General features: G+C 45.9%; 1 protein-coding gene across 1 annotated transcript in view; it reads left to right on the top strand.

Annotated features, from left to right (window-relative positions):
* LOC117978453 (tubulin beta-8 chain-like) overlaps nt 1-16,096 on the top strand; it is a 33,551-nt gene extending 17,455 nt beyond the window's left edge. The window contains 6 exon segments of the mRNA XM_055112094.2: nt 3,569-3,713; nt 11,827-11,952; nt 13,137-13,245; nt 13,324-13,457; nt 14,547-15,517; nt 15,519-16,096. Of these exon segments, the coding sequence (XP_054968069.2) occupies nt 11,887-11,952; nt 13,137-13,245; nt 13,324-13,457; nt 14,547-15,517; nt 15,519-15,576 (1,338 nt within the window). The 5' untranslated portion in view covers nt 3,569-3,713; nt 11,827-11,886 and the 3' untranslated portion in view covers nt 15,577-16,096.
* The last annotated feature ends 1,231 nt before the right edge of the window (nt 16,097-17,327 follow it).

Here is a 17,327-nt window from a genome sequence, read left to right as displayed (position 1 = left end):
ACCCTTTAGGGCATTGGTTTGGGCAAAAATTTCTTAAATAGTGCCCCATAAACACAGACAACCAAAACAAACACGGGCAAATGGGATTACAGCAAGTCAGAAAGCCTTTTTAAAGTGAAGGAAACAATAAACAAAGTGAAGAGAAAATCCACAGAACGGGAGAAAATATTTGTAAGTTATCCATCTGAAAAGCAATTAATAGCTACATGATATGGTTAGGCTTTGTGTCCCCACCCAAATCTCATATTGAATTGTAATTCCCAGGTTTTGGGGGAGAGACCCGGCAGAAGGTGATTGGATCATGGGGGTGGTTTCCCCCAGGCTGTTCTTCTGATAGTGAGTGAGTTCTCATGAGATCTGATGGTTTTATAAGGGACTCTTCCGCCTTTGCTTCACATACATGCTGTCTTGCCTGCTGTCATGTAAGAGGTGACTGCTTCCCCATCTGCCGTGATTGTAAGTTTCTTGAGGCCTGCCAAGCTGTGTGGAACTGTGAGTCAATTAAACCCATTTCCTTTATAAATTACCCAGTCTTGCCAGGTGCGGTGGTTCATGCCTGTAATCTCACCACTTTGGGAGGCCGGGTTGGCGGTGGGGGGGTGGCGGGTGGATCACGAGGTCAGGAGTTCAAGACCAGCCTGGCCAAGATGGTGAAACCCCGTCTCTGCTAAAAATACAAAAATTAGCCAGGCGTGGTGGCAGGTGCCTGTAATCCCAGCTACTCAGGAGGCTGAAACAGAGAATTGCTTGAACCAGGAGGTGGAGTTTGCAGTGAGCCGAGATTGCACCACTGCACTTCAGCCTGGGCAACAGATCAAGACTTCATCTCGTTAAATAAATAGATAACCCAGTCTTGAGTATTTTTTTATAGCAGTGCTGAAACAGACTAATACACTACAATATATTGAGTTCAAAAAATTCTATAAAAAATATAATAATCCAATTAAAGAATGGACAAAAAATTTAAATAGACATTTATGAAAAGAAGACATACAAATGTCAAGCAGGCAAATGAAAAAGTGCTACACATTACTGATCATCATAGAAATGCAAATCAAACCCAAAATGAGATATCATTTCACCCCAGTTAAGGTGGCTTTTATCCAGAAGTCAGTCAAAAACCAATGCTGGTGAGTATGTGGAGTGAAGGGAACCCTTGTACACTGTTGTTGGGAGCACAATTAAGGACAGTTTGGATGTTCCTGATATAACTAAAAATAGAGCTACTATATGGTCTAGCAATCCCACTGCTCAGTATATGCCTAAAAGAAATAAAATTGGTAGATCAAAGACATATTGGCACTCTCATATTTGCTACAGCAGGGTTTATAATAGCCAAGATTTGGAAGGAACTTAAATGTCCCTCAACAGCTGACTGGATAGAGAAAATATGGTACATATACACAGTGGAGTACTATTCAGCTATAAGAAAGAATGAGAGTCTGCCACTTGCAATAACATAAATGGAACTGAAAGTCTTTATGTTAAGTGAAATAAGTCAGGCACAGAAAGACAAATGTCACGTGTTCTCACTTATTTGTGTGTGCTAAAATTCGAAACAATTGGTGTCATAGAGATAGAGAGTATAAGGATGGGAAGGGCAGTGAGGGAACAGGGGGTTAGTGGGGATGCGAAATGGGTACAAAAAATTGTTAGAAAGAATGAATAAGACAGTATTTGATAGCACAACAGGGTGATTATAGTCAAAAATAATTTAACTATACATTTTAAAAAACTAAAAGAGTATAATTGGATTGTTTATAACACAAGCTATAAATGCTTGAGGGGATGGACACCCCATTTTTTTATTATGCATTACTCATTGCATGCCTGTATCAAAGTATGTCATGTATCCCCATAAATATATACACTAACTATGTACCCACAAAAATAAATTAAAAATTGAAATCAAAATTAAAACCAAAGGGAGGAGAGTATAATGAGGCCTGTGTGACCCATGGCTTGAACTAGCTTTTCATGTTAACTTTGGAATGTCCTTATCCAAGCAGAGGTGTCCATTTAGTCAATAGGGGCTTAGAAATTTATTTTTAGTTTATTTATTTTTAGTTTAGTTTATAGCAATAACCTCTCCATCATTATGACTAGAAGTTGAAATGTGGTATTTAACAACCCTACATGATAAGATCAGATATGCCAGTTTAGTGACAGCCTGCTTTATGACAAAATTTATTTTTAGTTTATAAGTGGAAAAAAGGATTTTTAATCCTGAGCCATAGCTCTCAGTCAATCAATCCCTGCAGGGAACTCTGTTATTTTCCACTGAATAACACCACATTTCAAAGTGAGGGGAAACATCTTGAAACTAAGAGGTACAGCCTTATTAAATTTGATTTGGTTTCAATTGTAATTAATTTAATCACATGCATTCTAGAGTTTGTCCTCAGTCTTCTCCTACTTTAGGCCCATGATCTGTTGAATTTGCTCAGCTCCCTGCTCAACAGCAGGAAATCAGTTAGAATTATTTAAAAATCTCATTGTGGCTGGGAGTGGTGGCTCATGCCTGTAATCCCAGCAATTTGGGAGGCCCAGGTGGACAGATTGCCTGTTGTCAGGGGTTTGAGACAAGCCCAGCCAACAGAGTGAAACCCCATCTCTACTAAAGATACAAAAATTAGCTGGGTGTGTTGATGCACGCCTGTAATCGCAGCTACTTGGGAAGCTGAGGCAGGAGAATTGCTTGAACCCGGGAGGTGGAGGTTTCAGTGAGTCAGGATGGTACTACACTCCAGCCTGGGCAACAGAGAAGACTCTGTCTCAAAATAATAATAATAATAAATAAGTAAAAATAAAAATCTCATTGTGTTTCAAATTTCTCTTGAATATCAACTGTATCAACTTGCATATTACCTATAATCATTTTGCTTACTTTATATCCAATCTTGAGAAATCTTTGAGGACTAATTTCACTCTTTTCTGCCATTTTGGTAAACATACCAAATTCCATCAAACAAAATGCACAGAATTCCTGAGAAATACATTTTCTCCTTGAGGAGTAGACTTGTTGTGTTAGAGGAGCTCATGAATACCAAGCTTCTAGTTTAGTAAACATGACTAGAATACTCTGTCTTAATATGAGTAGCTAGGTACTCACAAGGCATCTAGAAGATTAATGCTCATGGTCTGAAAATAGCCACATTGTTTAGCTGGCCACAAATTACAACTGCAGAATATTTGTGGTCATACAAGACATCTTCCACCAAGCCTGAAAAATGTATACATGTCCTAGGAGTGCAGCATTTTTTTTGTAAGGATAATATTAATGAGCTAGCTTAGGTCAATGGGTTAATGGTCATTGTTAAAACCAATAGCCCCGACTTTAGTGAGTACATCTGCACCTTCCAAGTTTAATTATAACTCTTTCTCTTTATAGTTACTGATAAGAAGAGACACTAACAAAAGACAATGCATTCCTGCTCTTGTTTGCTGAGGGTGTCCAACTCTAATGGAGTCATTTCTAGTAAACTTGCTTCTTTCACTGTGCTCTCTGACTCACCTCAATTTTTTTCCTGCACAAGATCTAAGAATCTTACTTTGTGGTCTGTGTCAGGACCCTCTTTTCCAGCAACATCTTTCAGCAACACCATGAAGGGACACCAAGACAAGACCCCCACTCCAAGGAAAACAATCCACACAGAATCAATCAGCTGACACCTGGCAAGTGGGCCGTCTTTTAGAGTCGTGAAGCCGTTCAGGTAGGCAAGAATGATTATCCACTACTACTTAGGCAAGAGGCCCTAGGGCATAATGTGAGGGTGAGAGACTCAGTCCCAAAAATTAGAGGCCCAGGGGCATCATACTCAGATTAGAGGCCAAGCTCACAGGGTTAGAGGCCCTTGGGAATATTGAGAAGAATGGATTTGGCTAAACAAGATGTTTACCACTTTCTCTTTTTGGACTGTCCACCTTGTGCTCTCTGTCCCTCACCTGAGTGCTCTGCATCTTGTCACCTTTCTGCTCACCGCCTCTGTTTTGTAGTAGCCTGGAGGCTGCCCCAAGAAAGAGGCCCCAAACGGTTTAGCTTTTACTTTCCTCAGCAATCATCTGACTTTTAGCTGATTGCTTGTTTAATTTGCCACTGTTCCAAGTGACACTGAAAAAAAGAGATGTCTTGGAACCTAGTATTTTTGTACCTTAATTATCAGAAAAAAAATCAGCAATAACCTCTCCATCATTATGACTAGAAGTTGAAATGTGGTATTTAACAGCCCTACATGATAAGATCAGATATACCTGTTTAGTGAAAGCCTCTTTTATGACAACCCTCTGCAAACAATTAGCCTCAAGATGGAGAACATGGGACTTTTTCTTAACAGTTTTCTCTCATTTCTTAACCATAAGGTCATCTTTGATGAGCTAGTATAGGGCAGCTGGACCCTACTTTCTAAACCCAGCATGTCACTTTTTTCCTGAGAGCGTTTTGTCAGTTTTGTCATAGCAGTGTGAAAATGGACTAATACATTACAATATACAAGTTACAGCCTTCCCATTTCCCCTGTTCAGTCTGACTCCTTTTTTTGCAGCTTAATTTGTTTTATAGAAGAGAAACTAAATGGGAGGAAATACTTTACATATAGGCTTCTCTGATGCTTGGTCAGGATAAAAAATTAAAATGGGCTTCTACATGTTTGATGGAGGAAAAGACAAAATAGGGATGGCACGTAATTGATTACCCTTTTAATGCAAGTGCCTCTTAATATTAGGCTTTTCTTAGCTGGGGCTGAACTCCCCCTGCCAGTCCGACAACCCCATAAGAACACAGTCAGACTCCTTCCAGTTCTGGTGAGGTGTGCAACATGTTATTAATTTCTTCTAGTTTTCCAGGGTTATCTAGTGTCTGGTCATCCTCTTCTCCCTGCCCTTCGAGTCCTGTCTTACGTACACACCCCACTCTCGAAACATGCGAGCTTCACCAGAAAAACACGCAGTGGGGCCTCTTATCAGCTGGCAAAGTTGAATGTTTGCCCTCTCTGGGAAGTGACAAATGATAATAGGGACACTATATAGGTATATGTACTCTTTTCTATGTCTGAACTAGCCATATACTAGGAAAAGCTAAAACAGTTTTCAGAGGTGCCTGAAAATTTGTAGACAAATTTAAGAGGCTAACCTTGATGTACGATCTGGCCAGGCAGGATTTGCATATGTTTATGTTTTCCTGCTGCATGGCAGAAAGGCAGTGTGTTATTCTCTTTGAAGCAGTTGTGAATGGGAGTTCACTCATGATTTGGCTCTCTGTTTGTCTGTTATTGGTGTATAAGAATGCTTGTGATATTTGCACATTGGTTTTGTATCCTGAGACTTTGCTGAAGTTGCTTATCAGCTTAAGGAGATTTTGGGCTGAGATGATGGGGTTTCTAGATATACAATCATGTCATCTGCAAACAGGGAAAATTAGACTTCCTCTTTTCCTGATTGAATACCCTTTATTTCCTTCTCCTGCATGATTGCCCTGGTAAGAACTTCCAACACTATGTTGAATAGGAGTGGTGAGAGAGGGCATCCCTGTCTTGTGCCAGTTTTCAAAGGGAATGCTTCCAGTTTTTGTCCATTCAGTATGATATTGGCTGTGGGTTTGTCATAGATAGCTCTTATTATTTTGAAATACATCCCATCAATACCTAATTTTTTGAGAGTTTTTAGCATGAAGGGTTGTTGAATTTTGTCAAAGGCCTTTTTTGCATCTATTGAGATAATCATGTGGTTTTTGTCGTTGGTTCTGTTTATATGCTGGATTACATTTATTGATTTGCATATGTTGAGGCAGCCTTGCATCCCAGGGATGAAGCCCAGTTGATCATGGTGGATAAGCTTTTTGATGTGCTGCTGGATTCGGTTTGCCAGTACTTTATTGAGGATTTCTGCATCGATGTTCATCAGAGATATTGGTCTAAAATTCTCTTTTTTTGTTGTGTCTCTGCCCGGCTTTGGTATCAGGATGATGCTGGCCTCATAAAATGAGTTAGGGAGGGTTCCCTCTTTTTCTATTGATTGGAATAGTTTCAGAAGGAATGGTACCAGCTCCTCCTTGTACCTCTGGTAGAATTAGGCTGTGAATCCATCTGGTTCTGGACTTTCTTTGGTTGATAAAATACCTAGGAATCCAGCTTACAAGGGATGTGAAGGACCTCTTCAAGGAGAACTACAAACCACTGCTCAATGAAATAAAAGAGGATACAAACAAATGGAAGAACATTCCATGCTCATGGGTAGGAAGAACCAATATTGTGAAAATGGCCATACTGCCCAAGGTAATTTATACATTCAATGCTATCTCCATCAAGCTACTGATGACTTTCTTCACAAAATTGGAAAAAACTACTTTAAAGTTCATATGGAACCAAAAAAGAACCTGCATCGCCAAGTCAATCCTAAGCCAAAAGAACAAAGCTGGAGGCATCACGCTACCTGACTTCAAACTATACTACAAGGCTACAGTAACCAAAACAGCATGGTACTGATACCAAAACAGAGATATAGACCAATGGAACAGAACAGAGCCCTCAGAAATAACGCCGCATATCTACAACTATCTGATCTTTGACAAACCTGACAAAAAACAAGAAATGGGGAAAAGATTCCCTATTTAATAAATGGTGCTGGGAAAACTGGCCAGACATATGTACAAAGCTGAAACTGGATCCCTTCGCTACACCTTACACAAAAATTATTTCAATATGGATTAAAGACTTACATGTTAGACCTAAAACCATAAAAACCCTAGAAGAAAACCTAGGCAATACCATTCAGGACATAGGCATGGACAAGGACTTCATGTCTAAAACACCAAAAGCAATGGCAACAAAAGCCAAAATTGACAAATGGGATCTAATTAAACTAAAGAGCTTCTGCACAGCAAAAGAAACCACCATCAGAGTGAACAGGCAACCTACAGTATGGGAGAAAATTTTTGCAACCTACTCATCTGACAAAGGGCTAATATCCAGAATCCACAATGAACTCAAACAAATTTGCCAGAAAACAACAAATAACCCCATCAAAAATTGGGCAAAGGATATGAACAGACACTTCTGAAAAGAAGACATTTATGCAGCCAACAGACACATGAAAAAATGCTCATCATCACTGGCCATCAGAGAAATGCAAATCAAAACCACAGTGAGATACCATCTCACACCAGTTAGAATGGCAATCATTAAAAAGTCAGGAAACAACAGGTGCTGGAGAGGATGTGGAGAAAGAGGAACACTTTTACACTGTTGGTGGGACTGTAAACTAGTTCAACCATTGTGGAAGTCAGTGTGGTGATTCCTCAGGGATCTAGAACTAGAAATACCATTTGACCCAGCCATCCTATTACTGGGTATATGCCCAAAGGATTATAAATCATGCTGCTATAAAGACACATGCACACGTATGATTATTGTGGCACTATTCACAATAGCAAAGACTTCAAACCAACCCAAGTGTCCATCAATGATAGACTGGATTAAGAAAATATGGCACATATATACCATGGAATACTATGCAGCCATAAAAAAGATGAGTTGATGTCCTTTGTAGGGACATGGATGAAGCTGGAAACCATCATTCTCAGCAAACTATCGCAAGGACAAAAAACCAAACACAGCATGTTCTCACTCATAGGTGGGAATTGAACAGTGAGAACACATGGACACAGGAAGGGGAACATCACACACTGGGGCCTGTTGTGGGGTGGGGGGTGGGGGGAGGGATAGCATTAGGAGATATACCTAATGTTAAATGACGAGTTAATGGGTGCAGCACACCAACATGGCACATGTATACATATGTAACTAACCTGCACGTGGTGCACATGTACCCTAAAACTTAAAGTATAATAAAAAAAAAAAAAGAAAAAAGAAAAGCAGTGTGTTATGGGAGTGGTAGAGCACATGCTAATAGGGTGGCAGCCTGCAACCAGGGACATGACACCTATCAAGTGGGAGGCACAGCAGTGCCTGATTAGGACCCAAAAGAGAACTAGAATCTAGAAAAGATGAATGAATTAGGAAGAAAGTGGGATATAGAGAGAAAAAATTATGATCATTTGACTCCTTGAAGGAATAAAAAAAAGTGTGATAAAGCTTTTTAATTTTTATAAAGTCTGGAAAATGACTCAGAAAAGATGAAAACGTAGCCTTATTACAAGGGTGGATAACTTAGACCTTGAGAAAATACACTAACACTGACCCTTACTCCAAGAAGGGATAGGCATTGCTAGGAGTTTACTTTATAGCCCAGCCTGCTTCTGATATCTGCAGGAAGCCGCCAAAAGCAGCCTTAGGCTTCCAGACTCCCATGGATCAGATTTTAGATTTGGATTTTGCAGTTTTTCATCACAGGAATAGGGCAGAGAAAACATAAAATAAACCAAATGTCCCAAGAGGCCCAGCTTCTAGCTGCAGCCTTGTGCTCTCCACCACTTCAGAGGCAGCCCCTTAACCCTGGCCCTCACAGAGGAAGTGAGAAGGTGAAAGTCCCAGTCTGTGCCTCTGGGCCACTGTGTCATGGATATAAATCAATGTGCCTTCTGTAAGAAGGTCAGCCACTGCCGAAGGAAATGCACTGTGCTTCCAAGGGAGCCAACCTCAGAGTCCAGCAGACTTGAAAGTGGGAGGGCCTGATACTTCCTGCTTCCACTCCCATTGGACTATTAGCTATCCAGAGATGGAGGAGCCTCAGGTGACTCTTGTAGTGGCAGGTAGGAGTATTAACTTCTTATTAGGTGTGGGAGCAGATGACTCTGTGCTGATTCAATACAGTGGGCTCCTGTCTCCTCATGATGGACAAGCCCAAAATAACTGCTTTTTGTGTCTTCTAAGTTGTCCTCCAGGGCCTCTGGGCTTCTCACCTACCTTTTTAGTACTGTCTGAATCCCTGACCTCTTACTGGGGAGAAGTTTATTGACTCAGGAGACCAAGTCATGGTCACCTTCACAGATCATAAATCATAGAAAGTGTTACTTTTGTTCCTGACCCCTCAGGGGAAAAAAAAGAAGTTAAGAATGAGCTGTCACATTTACCACCTGAGGTATTGTCTCAAGTAAATCTTGAAGTTTGGGCCACACAGGCTCTGGGAAATGCACTAAACACCTCTCCTATTCAAATCCAACTTCAGCCTAGTGTTCCTCGCCCTCAGAAGAGACAATACATTTTAAGGCAAGAAGCATGAGGGGAAATTCAACCCCTTATTGCCAAATTCTTGCCATATGAGTTATGAAGGCCATGAGAGTCTCCTTACAATACTAGCATGTTACCAGATAAAAAGCCTAATGGCAAGTACAGATTTGTCAGAACCCTTAGAGCATTAAGAAATGCAGTTGTCTCCATACACCTCATTGTCCCCAGTACTTACCAAGTCCCAGGGGATGCAAGCTGGTTTACATTCTTAAATCTGAAAGATGCATTTTTCTGCATCTCAATGCATCCAGATTCACAATATGTTTGCCTTTGAATGGACTAATCCAGATACACATTCTGCCTCAAAACTAACCTGGACAGTCGTCTCTGAAGGGTTCTGGGATAGCCCCCACTTACTTGAAAATGCTCTAGCTAAGGACTTAAGAAATCTACAATTGGAGAGGGACACAATTATTCAGTATGTAGGTGACTTGCTCATTGCTAGCCCAACTAAAGATGACTCAAATAATAATACTGTTAAGTTGGTAAGTTTCCTGGGAAGTTGCAGATATACGGTATCACCATACAGGGCTCAGATTTTGACTCAAAGGCTTAAATATTTGGAATCTATCTTAACCACTGGAACTGATCAACAGCCCTAGAAGATAAAAAAGTTATTTTAGTCACCGAAGGGTCCCAGTCCAACAAATGACTGTGGGCTTTTTTGGGAGATGGCTGGGTACTGCTGCTTATGCATGCCCAGATTTGGGCATGTAGCCAAGCCTTTATATGATACACTAAAGGGAAAGATTTAGAGCTCCTAGAATGTAATGAGAACTGCAAGCAAACCTTCAATACTCTCAAGGAGAAATTGAGCTCTGCTGCAGCCATGGGAGTCCCCAAGTTGGATGAACCATTTATTCTTTATGTGACCAAAAAGCAAGGCATAGGCCTTGGGTAATCTTGTCCCAAAACTGGGGGACATTCCAAGGCCAGTAGCCTAATTTTCTAAGCAGATAGACAAGGTGGCCTCAGGGTGGCCTTGATGTCTTACAGCTATTGCTGCTACCACTTTTCTAGCAGGTAAAGCTAATAAACTAACATTAGAACAGCACCTACAGGTTTTTGACCCCACACCAAGGGAAGGTGGTCCTGGAAGCTAAAGGGCGCCAGTGGATAATAGGAGAATATTTATGAAAGTATCAGGCCTTATTGCTAGATACTCCAGACATAACCCTTAAAGCCTGGCAAACCATCAACCCAGCTACTTATCTGTCAGAGTCCACAGGTGCTCCCAGTCTTTCTGGCATACAGGTTGTATTAGTCTGTTCTCATGCTGCTAATAAAGACATATCTGAGGCTGGGAAATTTGTAAAGAAAAGAGGTCTAATTGACTCACAGTTGCACATGGTCAGGGAGGCCTCACACTCATGGCAGAAGGCAAGTGAGGAACAAAGTCACATCTCTTACATGGCAGCAGGCAAAAGAGCTTGTGTAGGGAAACTCTCCTTTATAAAACCATTGGCTGTAATCCCAGCACTTTGGAAGTCCAAGGCAGTGGATGACCTGAGGTGAGGAGATCGAGGCCAGCCTGGCCAACATGGTGAAACCCCATCTATACTAAAAGTACAAAAATTAGACAGGCATGGTGGCAGGTGCCTGTAATCCCAGCTACTCAGGAGGCTGAGACAGGAGAATCACTTGAACCCAGGAATCAGAGGTTGCAGTGAGCCAAGATCATGATAATGCACTCCAGCCTGAGCAACAGAGCAAGACTCTGTCTCAAAAATAAATAAATAAATAAACCATCAGATCTCATGAGGCTTATTCACTGTCATGAGAACAGCATGGGAAAGACCCATCCCCTGATTTGATTACCTCCAACTAGGTCCCTCCCACGATATATGGGAATTATGGGAGCTACAATTCAAGATAAGGTTTGACTGGGGACACAGCCAAAGCGTGTCACAGGTTATGAAACAAATTTATTCTAGCAGGCCAGACGTAGGAGAGATGAGCCCCTTGACCATCCCAGGGAGAGTGGTTAACAGATGCAAGTTGTTTTATGCATCAGGAAAACAGGAGAGCTAGATATGCTATTAGTAGTAGTCAGCACAAGAGAATCAAGGCATAAGCCTTGCTGGCCTCGACCTCAGCTCAAAAAGCTGAGTTAATTGAACTTACTAGGCCCCTGCAGTTGGAAAGGATTTAAAAGTTAACATTTACACTGATTCCAAGTATGATTTTTTAGTGCTTCATGCTTATGCTGCAATTTGGAATGGGTGGGGACTCCTGACCCCAAGGGCTTTTCCATACAACATCATTCAGATTTTGAGCTTGTTAGAATGCTGCTTTGCTGCCAGAAAGTGACTATAATTAATTGCAGAGGACATCAAAAGAGAGACTGACCATGTAAAAGGAAATGACCTTGTAGATGCTGCAGCCAAGGCCCCTGCACTGAAAGGTCCAATGAAGCTTATGGGCGTGCTGGTCAGCATACACAGAACTGGGCCGGAACACTCTGAAGAAGAACAGAAATGGGTCAGGGATTGCATTTCAGTCCAGGGCCCCTCGGGCTGGCTGAATGATGGTAATAAATTACTAATGCTAAGTACCAATCACAAGAGTATAACTCAGCACTTTCATGATTCTTTTCACCCTAGAAGGGATTCTTTGTTTCTGTTAATGTCTCACTTGTTTATAGGGGTAAATCTTTTCAAGACACTAAAACAGGTGACTCAGCACTGTGAGCTCTGTGCCTGACATGACCCAAACGGCCAGCAATTTTCTCCTCCAGTTAAACCTGTCCAAAATTAAGGAACCTATCCAGGTGAGAACTGGCAACTCTAATGTACCCCAATGACTTTCTGCAAGAGATTCAAATATTTGCTAATGCTTACTGATACCTTCACTGGTTAGATCGAGGCATTCCCCACCCCATCTGAAAAATGTTTACCAGAAGAAATAACTCCTCAGTTTGGGTAATCTAAAAGCCTGCAAAGTGACAATGGCCCATCTTTCACAGCAGGCGTAACCCAACACCTATCCTCAGCTTTAAGAATCCAATATTACCTTCACTCTATGTGGAGACCGCAGTCCTCTGGAAAGGTGAAAGGGCTAATCCTAAAGAAGACTCTAGCTAAATCAGAGGCCTGACTATCTCTAACACCCATAGCTTACTGCGGATTTGAACTGCTCCAAAGTAAAACGTATAATTAAGTCCTGTTGAGTTAACATACGGAAAGCCTTTCCTAGCCACAGATTTCCTAATAGATGAAAGGACGCATCCATTACAAAAATATGTCATCAATCTAGGACAGGTGCAAAGGCACTCTGTGAATATGGAAACAAGAGTCTTCCTCTCCCACATGGGAGGAAAATTCAGTTTCAGCTCAGCTAGGGATCTAGTCTTACTAAAGACGTGGAGGAAGTTCTCCAGCTGAGCAGCTTTCCCCAACGTGGAAAGGACCATAGCAAGGACACCTGAGCTTTCCAACAGACGTTCAACGCCAGGGGATTCACAGGTGGATACACCTGTGTGGAAATAAAGCTGTTGCTTATTCTGGGAGCCCAATCCCAGGCTGAGGGAGGTGGGCGCGGGGCTATTTAAGCGTTGGCGGAGGGCGGGCTGGATCTCTGCGCGTCTGCTCCTCCTTCTCGTGTTTCTCCTGCCGCCCTAATCCCGCCTTGGCCATGGGGGAAATCCTGCTCACGCAGAGCGGGCAGTGCGGGAACCAGATCGGCGCCAAGGTTGGCAGCCGGGGCTCTGAGGGCCCAGCCCGGGCCTGCCGGGTGTCCGGGGAAGATGTTGGCAGTGGCGGGGCGGTGCCCCTGCATTGCGGCCCCTGGGCTCCCTGCCGGGGACGCGGTGGAACTGGGCGGCTGGTGAGGCGGCCGGGGTGGACCCCGGGGATACGGCGGCCTAGGGATGGGGGTGCGGATGGGGGTGGGAGAGGGGGCTGGGGCGCCTCCCTGACTCAGCCCCGGCCTGTCTGGCCCCTCCCGTCTCCGCAGTTCTGGGAGGTGATCTCTGACCAACATGCCATCGACTCCGCTGGCACCTACCACGGGGACAGCCACCTGCAGCTGGAGCGCATCAACGTGCACTACAACGAGGCCTGCGGTGAGACCCCCGTACTTCCCCCACCGCCCTCCTGGGAACGCGGCCCTCCCCTCGCTCATGCCCTCCCGCCCCACGCAGGTGGCAGGTACGTGCCCCGCGCTGTGCTCGTGGATCTGGAGCCGGGCACCATGGACTCTGTGCGCTCGGGGCCCTTCGGGCAGGTCTTCAGGCCAGACAACTTCATCTTCCGTGAGCTGCGGGCGAGGACTGGGGTGCGGCTCCTTAGGGCAGCTCAAAATCCAGGAGTGCGCCAAGGTCATCCTGCGGGAACTGTGGCCCCAGGCCCCTGAACACCCTCCTGTCCTCCGAGTCGAGTCGCTCAATCAGCCTCCTAAACGGGCTTCGGGAGGAAGGCCCGGGTGTCTCCTCAAGGTGAGGAGCTACTGATGTAAACTCCCTACAGGGAGCTGAGCTGGGGCCGTGGCTACTGCCTTCCCTGAAAATGGGCAGGAGCTACCTGCAGCGAGGTCTGTTAGCCCGTCTCAGGTTTGACTCCTGACTTAATTCCTAACAGGGGAAGCTGCTGTCCTGTAACTGGGGGAGGGGGTTTCATTCGTTCCACCTGCAGTGAGGTTAGCCCGTCTCAGGTTTGACTCCTGACTTAATTCCTAACAGGGGAAGCCGCTGTCCTGTAACTCTGGGGGAGGGGGTTTCATTCGTTCCACCTGCAGTGAGGTTAGCCCGTCTCAGGTTTGACTCCTGACTTAATTCCTAACAGGGGAAGCCGCTGTCCTGTAACTCTGGGGGAGGGGGTTTCATTCGTTCCACCTGCAGTGAGGTTAGCCCGTCTCAGGTTTGACTCCTGACTTAATTCCTAACAGGGGAAGCTGCTGTCCTGTAACTCTGGGGAGGGGGTTTCATTCGTTCCACCTGCAGTGAGGTTAGCCCGTCTCAGGTTTGACTCCTGACTTAATTCCTAACAGGGGAAGCCGCTGTCCTGTAACTGGGGGAGGGGGTTTCATTTGTTCCACCTGCAGCGAGGTCTGTTAGCCCGTCTCAGGTTTGACTCCTGTCTTAATTCCTAACGGGGGAAGCTGTCTTGTAACTCCGGGGGAGGGGTTTTCATTTGCTCCACCTGCAATGAGGTTAGCCCGTCTCAGGTTTGATTCCTGACTTAATTCCTAACAGGTGAAGCCGCTGTCCTGTAACCCTGGGGGAGGGGGTTTCATTAGCTCCACCTGCAGGGCGAATGGTGCTCTCACCTCACACGTGACACTTGGCCCTTTTTGCATTATGGTGGTGACCCCTGATGACCTTATACCTGGCCGTCGAGTGACTGGCTGTACTGTCTTACACGTCAGTGTGGGGCCAGAAACAACTGGGCCAAGGAGCACTACACAGAAGACACGGAGCTGATGGAGTCAGTGACGGACGTTGTCAGAAAGGAGGCTGAGAGCTGTGACTGCCTGCAGGGTTTCCAGCTGACCCACTCCCTGAGTAGGGGGACTGGGTCTGGGATGGGTACCCTTCTCGTTAGTAAGATTCGGGAGGAGTACCCAGACAGGATCATAAACACATTCAGCATCCTGCCCTCGCCCAAGGTGTCGGACACCGTGGTGGAGCCCTACAACGCCACCCTCTCAGTCCACCAGCTCATAGAAAACGCGGATGAGACCTTTTGCATAGATAAGGAAGCGTTATATGACATATGTTCCAGAACCCTAAAACTGCCCACACCCACCTATGGTGACCTGAACTACCTGGTGTCTGCTACCATGAGTGGGGTCACCACGTACCTGTGCTTCCCGGGCCAGCTGAACGCTGACCTGCGGAAGCTGGTCGTGAACATGGTCCCGTTTCCCCGGCTGCATTTCTTCATGCCCGGCTTTGCCCCACTGACCAGCCGGGGCAGCCAGCAGTACCGGGCCTTGACTGTGGCTGAGCTTACCCAGCAGATGTTTGATGCTAAGAACATGATGGCTGCCTGTGATCCCCATCACGGCTGCTACCTAACGGCGGCTGCCATTTTCAGGGGTCGCATGCCCATGAGGGAGGTGGATGAACAAATGTTCAACATTCAAGACAAGAACAGCAGCTACTTTGCTGACTGGCTCCCCAACAACGTAAAAACAGCCGTCTGTGACATCCCACCCCGGGGGCTAAAAATGTCAGTCACCTTCACTGGGAACAACACAGCCGTCCAGGAACTCTTCAAGCGTGTCTCAGAGCAGTTTACAGCAATGTTCAGGCGCAAGGCCTTCCACTGGTACACGGGCGAGGGCATGGATGAGATGGAATTCACCGAGGCCGAGAGCAACGTGAACGACCTGGTGATATCAGGATGCCATGGCCGAGGAGGATGAGGAGTACGCTGAGGAGGAGGTGGCCTAGAACTCTCCTTTTCTAGGTAAAGAGGGGAGGCAGTGTGGATTCTTCACTGTGTTCTGACAGCCATGTGTCACTATGCGCTTGTTCATTTGTGTCTTCACATCTCCTGCTGCATTTTAAAGCACTATTATAGTATGCGGTTTTGACTAATAAAGTGTTCTCACAGCATCTGGTTTCACCTCCATCTTCTTTCCATGGGCCCTCTGGCTACTGCTGCCAGATGCGCATTCTTGTCCTGCAAGGTGGAAGCTGTCTGGGTTCATCACATGCCCAGGAACAAGCATTCCAGTGGCTCCAGGAGGGCTCGGCATGGGCTGTGGACATGGCAGGCAGGCTTCACGCGAACTTGGGGATGCCCTGGGCCTTGGGCAGCGACATGGTGGAAAGCCTGTTCCTGAAGGCAAGCCTTGGCTTATCCTATGTACCAAACTTCTAGGGAACCAGTTGGCCATGTTTCTGGAACTTTAAAAGGGGTCAGCGACCCTGGTGGACAATGTCCCCAAAGTCCCATCTCGGGGTAGGAATGTGGTCAGACAGCTGGCTCTGAACCAGCAATGAAGGGTGGGCAAGTGGGACCCCAGCCACTCCATCACCATGATGGCCTGGGTGTGTCCATGTGGCCTCATTCTCTTAATGAGGTGGGCATGGGATATCTGGCAGGGACTACTGGGCGGGAATCAAGCCCAGTGTAGACTCACATGCACTGAACCCTATGAAGAAGGGATTAGGTCCTGGGGGCCATAGATGGTGGTTGCTGGGCCTGTGTGCTCAGGGCAGTCTCTCCAAAGGCACAGATGGGGTTTCTGAACAGGACCTGGGGAGACAGGCAGGTGCTCACAAATGCTGCTTCCCCCAACTGGCAACCAGTGAGAAAAAAGCCCGAGTGGAGGTCTGACCTGCCCCAGTCTGGAGGGCTGATGCTGTCTGGAAAGATGGGTGATGTGCAGTGTCTGCTGTCTCCCTGTCCCCCACTCCAAAACCTCAGAGCAAAGATAATCCAAGATTGTCAGGATGAGCCTGGTGAGGGTGGCACCTTTTTAGGGATAGGCCCTTCAGACTGGCAGTCTCCTCCCCAGGCTTCTCGGGGAGCCTGGACTGCAAAGCCCGCTTTGGGGAAGCTGTCAAATAAGAGGTGTGTGTGTGAGCTGGGTGCTGGGCAGCATGCACGGACAGGGCTCTTCTACCTGGCTCTTGTGGAACTTGTCCATGTTCTGTGTGATGACTCCTTGGTAATTCCCACCCCCATCCCCACCCCCATCCCCACCCCCACCATCACACAGATAAGATGAAGCCAGCATAGCCTGGGGGTGGGCAGATGAACAGGGTCTACCCCAGGTCCCCTGGGAATGCCCATCTGCCTCCGACGTGTCAGGGAAAGCAGGTGAGGCCCCTCTTTCTCTGAATGTTGTCAGTGGTCTATTGCAGCCAAATGGGGAACAGGCAGGCAGGAGAGTGCCTCATCTCAAAAGAAGTGGCTCCTGGAAGCAGCTGGGAGGTGGGAGAGGTCCCCCATACTCCCCCAACCTCCCCCACACCCGCCCACACCCGCCCACACTCGCCCACACTCGCCCACACTCCCCCACACTCCCCCAGCCTGTTCTTGCAGCAGGAAAAGGGGTCTCTGTGACAGCCCCCCTCAGTGGCCCTCACTCTCTGAGGGGTGTCCTTGCCCAATCCAGGTGCACACCCATCTGAGATGGCCTTGCATGGACCTGCTTGGGAAGGTTCAGCTGCAGCAACTACTGGAACGTGCC

The sequence above is a fragment of the Pan paniscus genome, chromosome 3 (genome assembly GCF_029289425.2).
Source record: "Pan paniscus chromosome 3, NHGRI_mPanPan1-v2.0_pri, whole genome shotgun sequence".
Lineage (NCBI taxonomy): Eukaryota > Metazoa > Chordata > Mammalia > Primates > Hominidae > Pan > Pan paniscus.
This window is presented reverse-complemented; position numbering and strand designations above follow the sequence as displayed.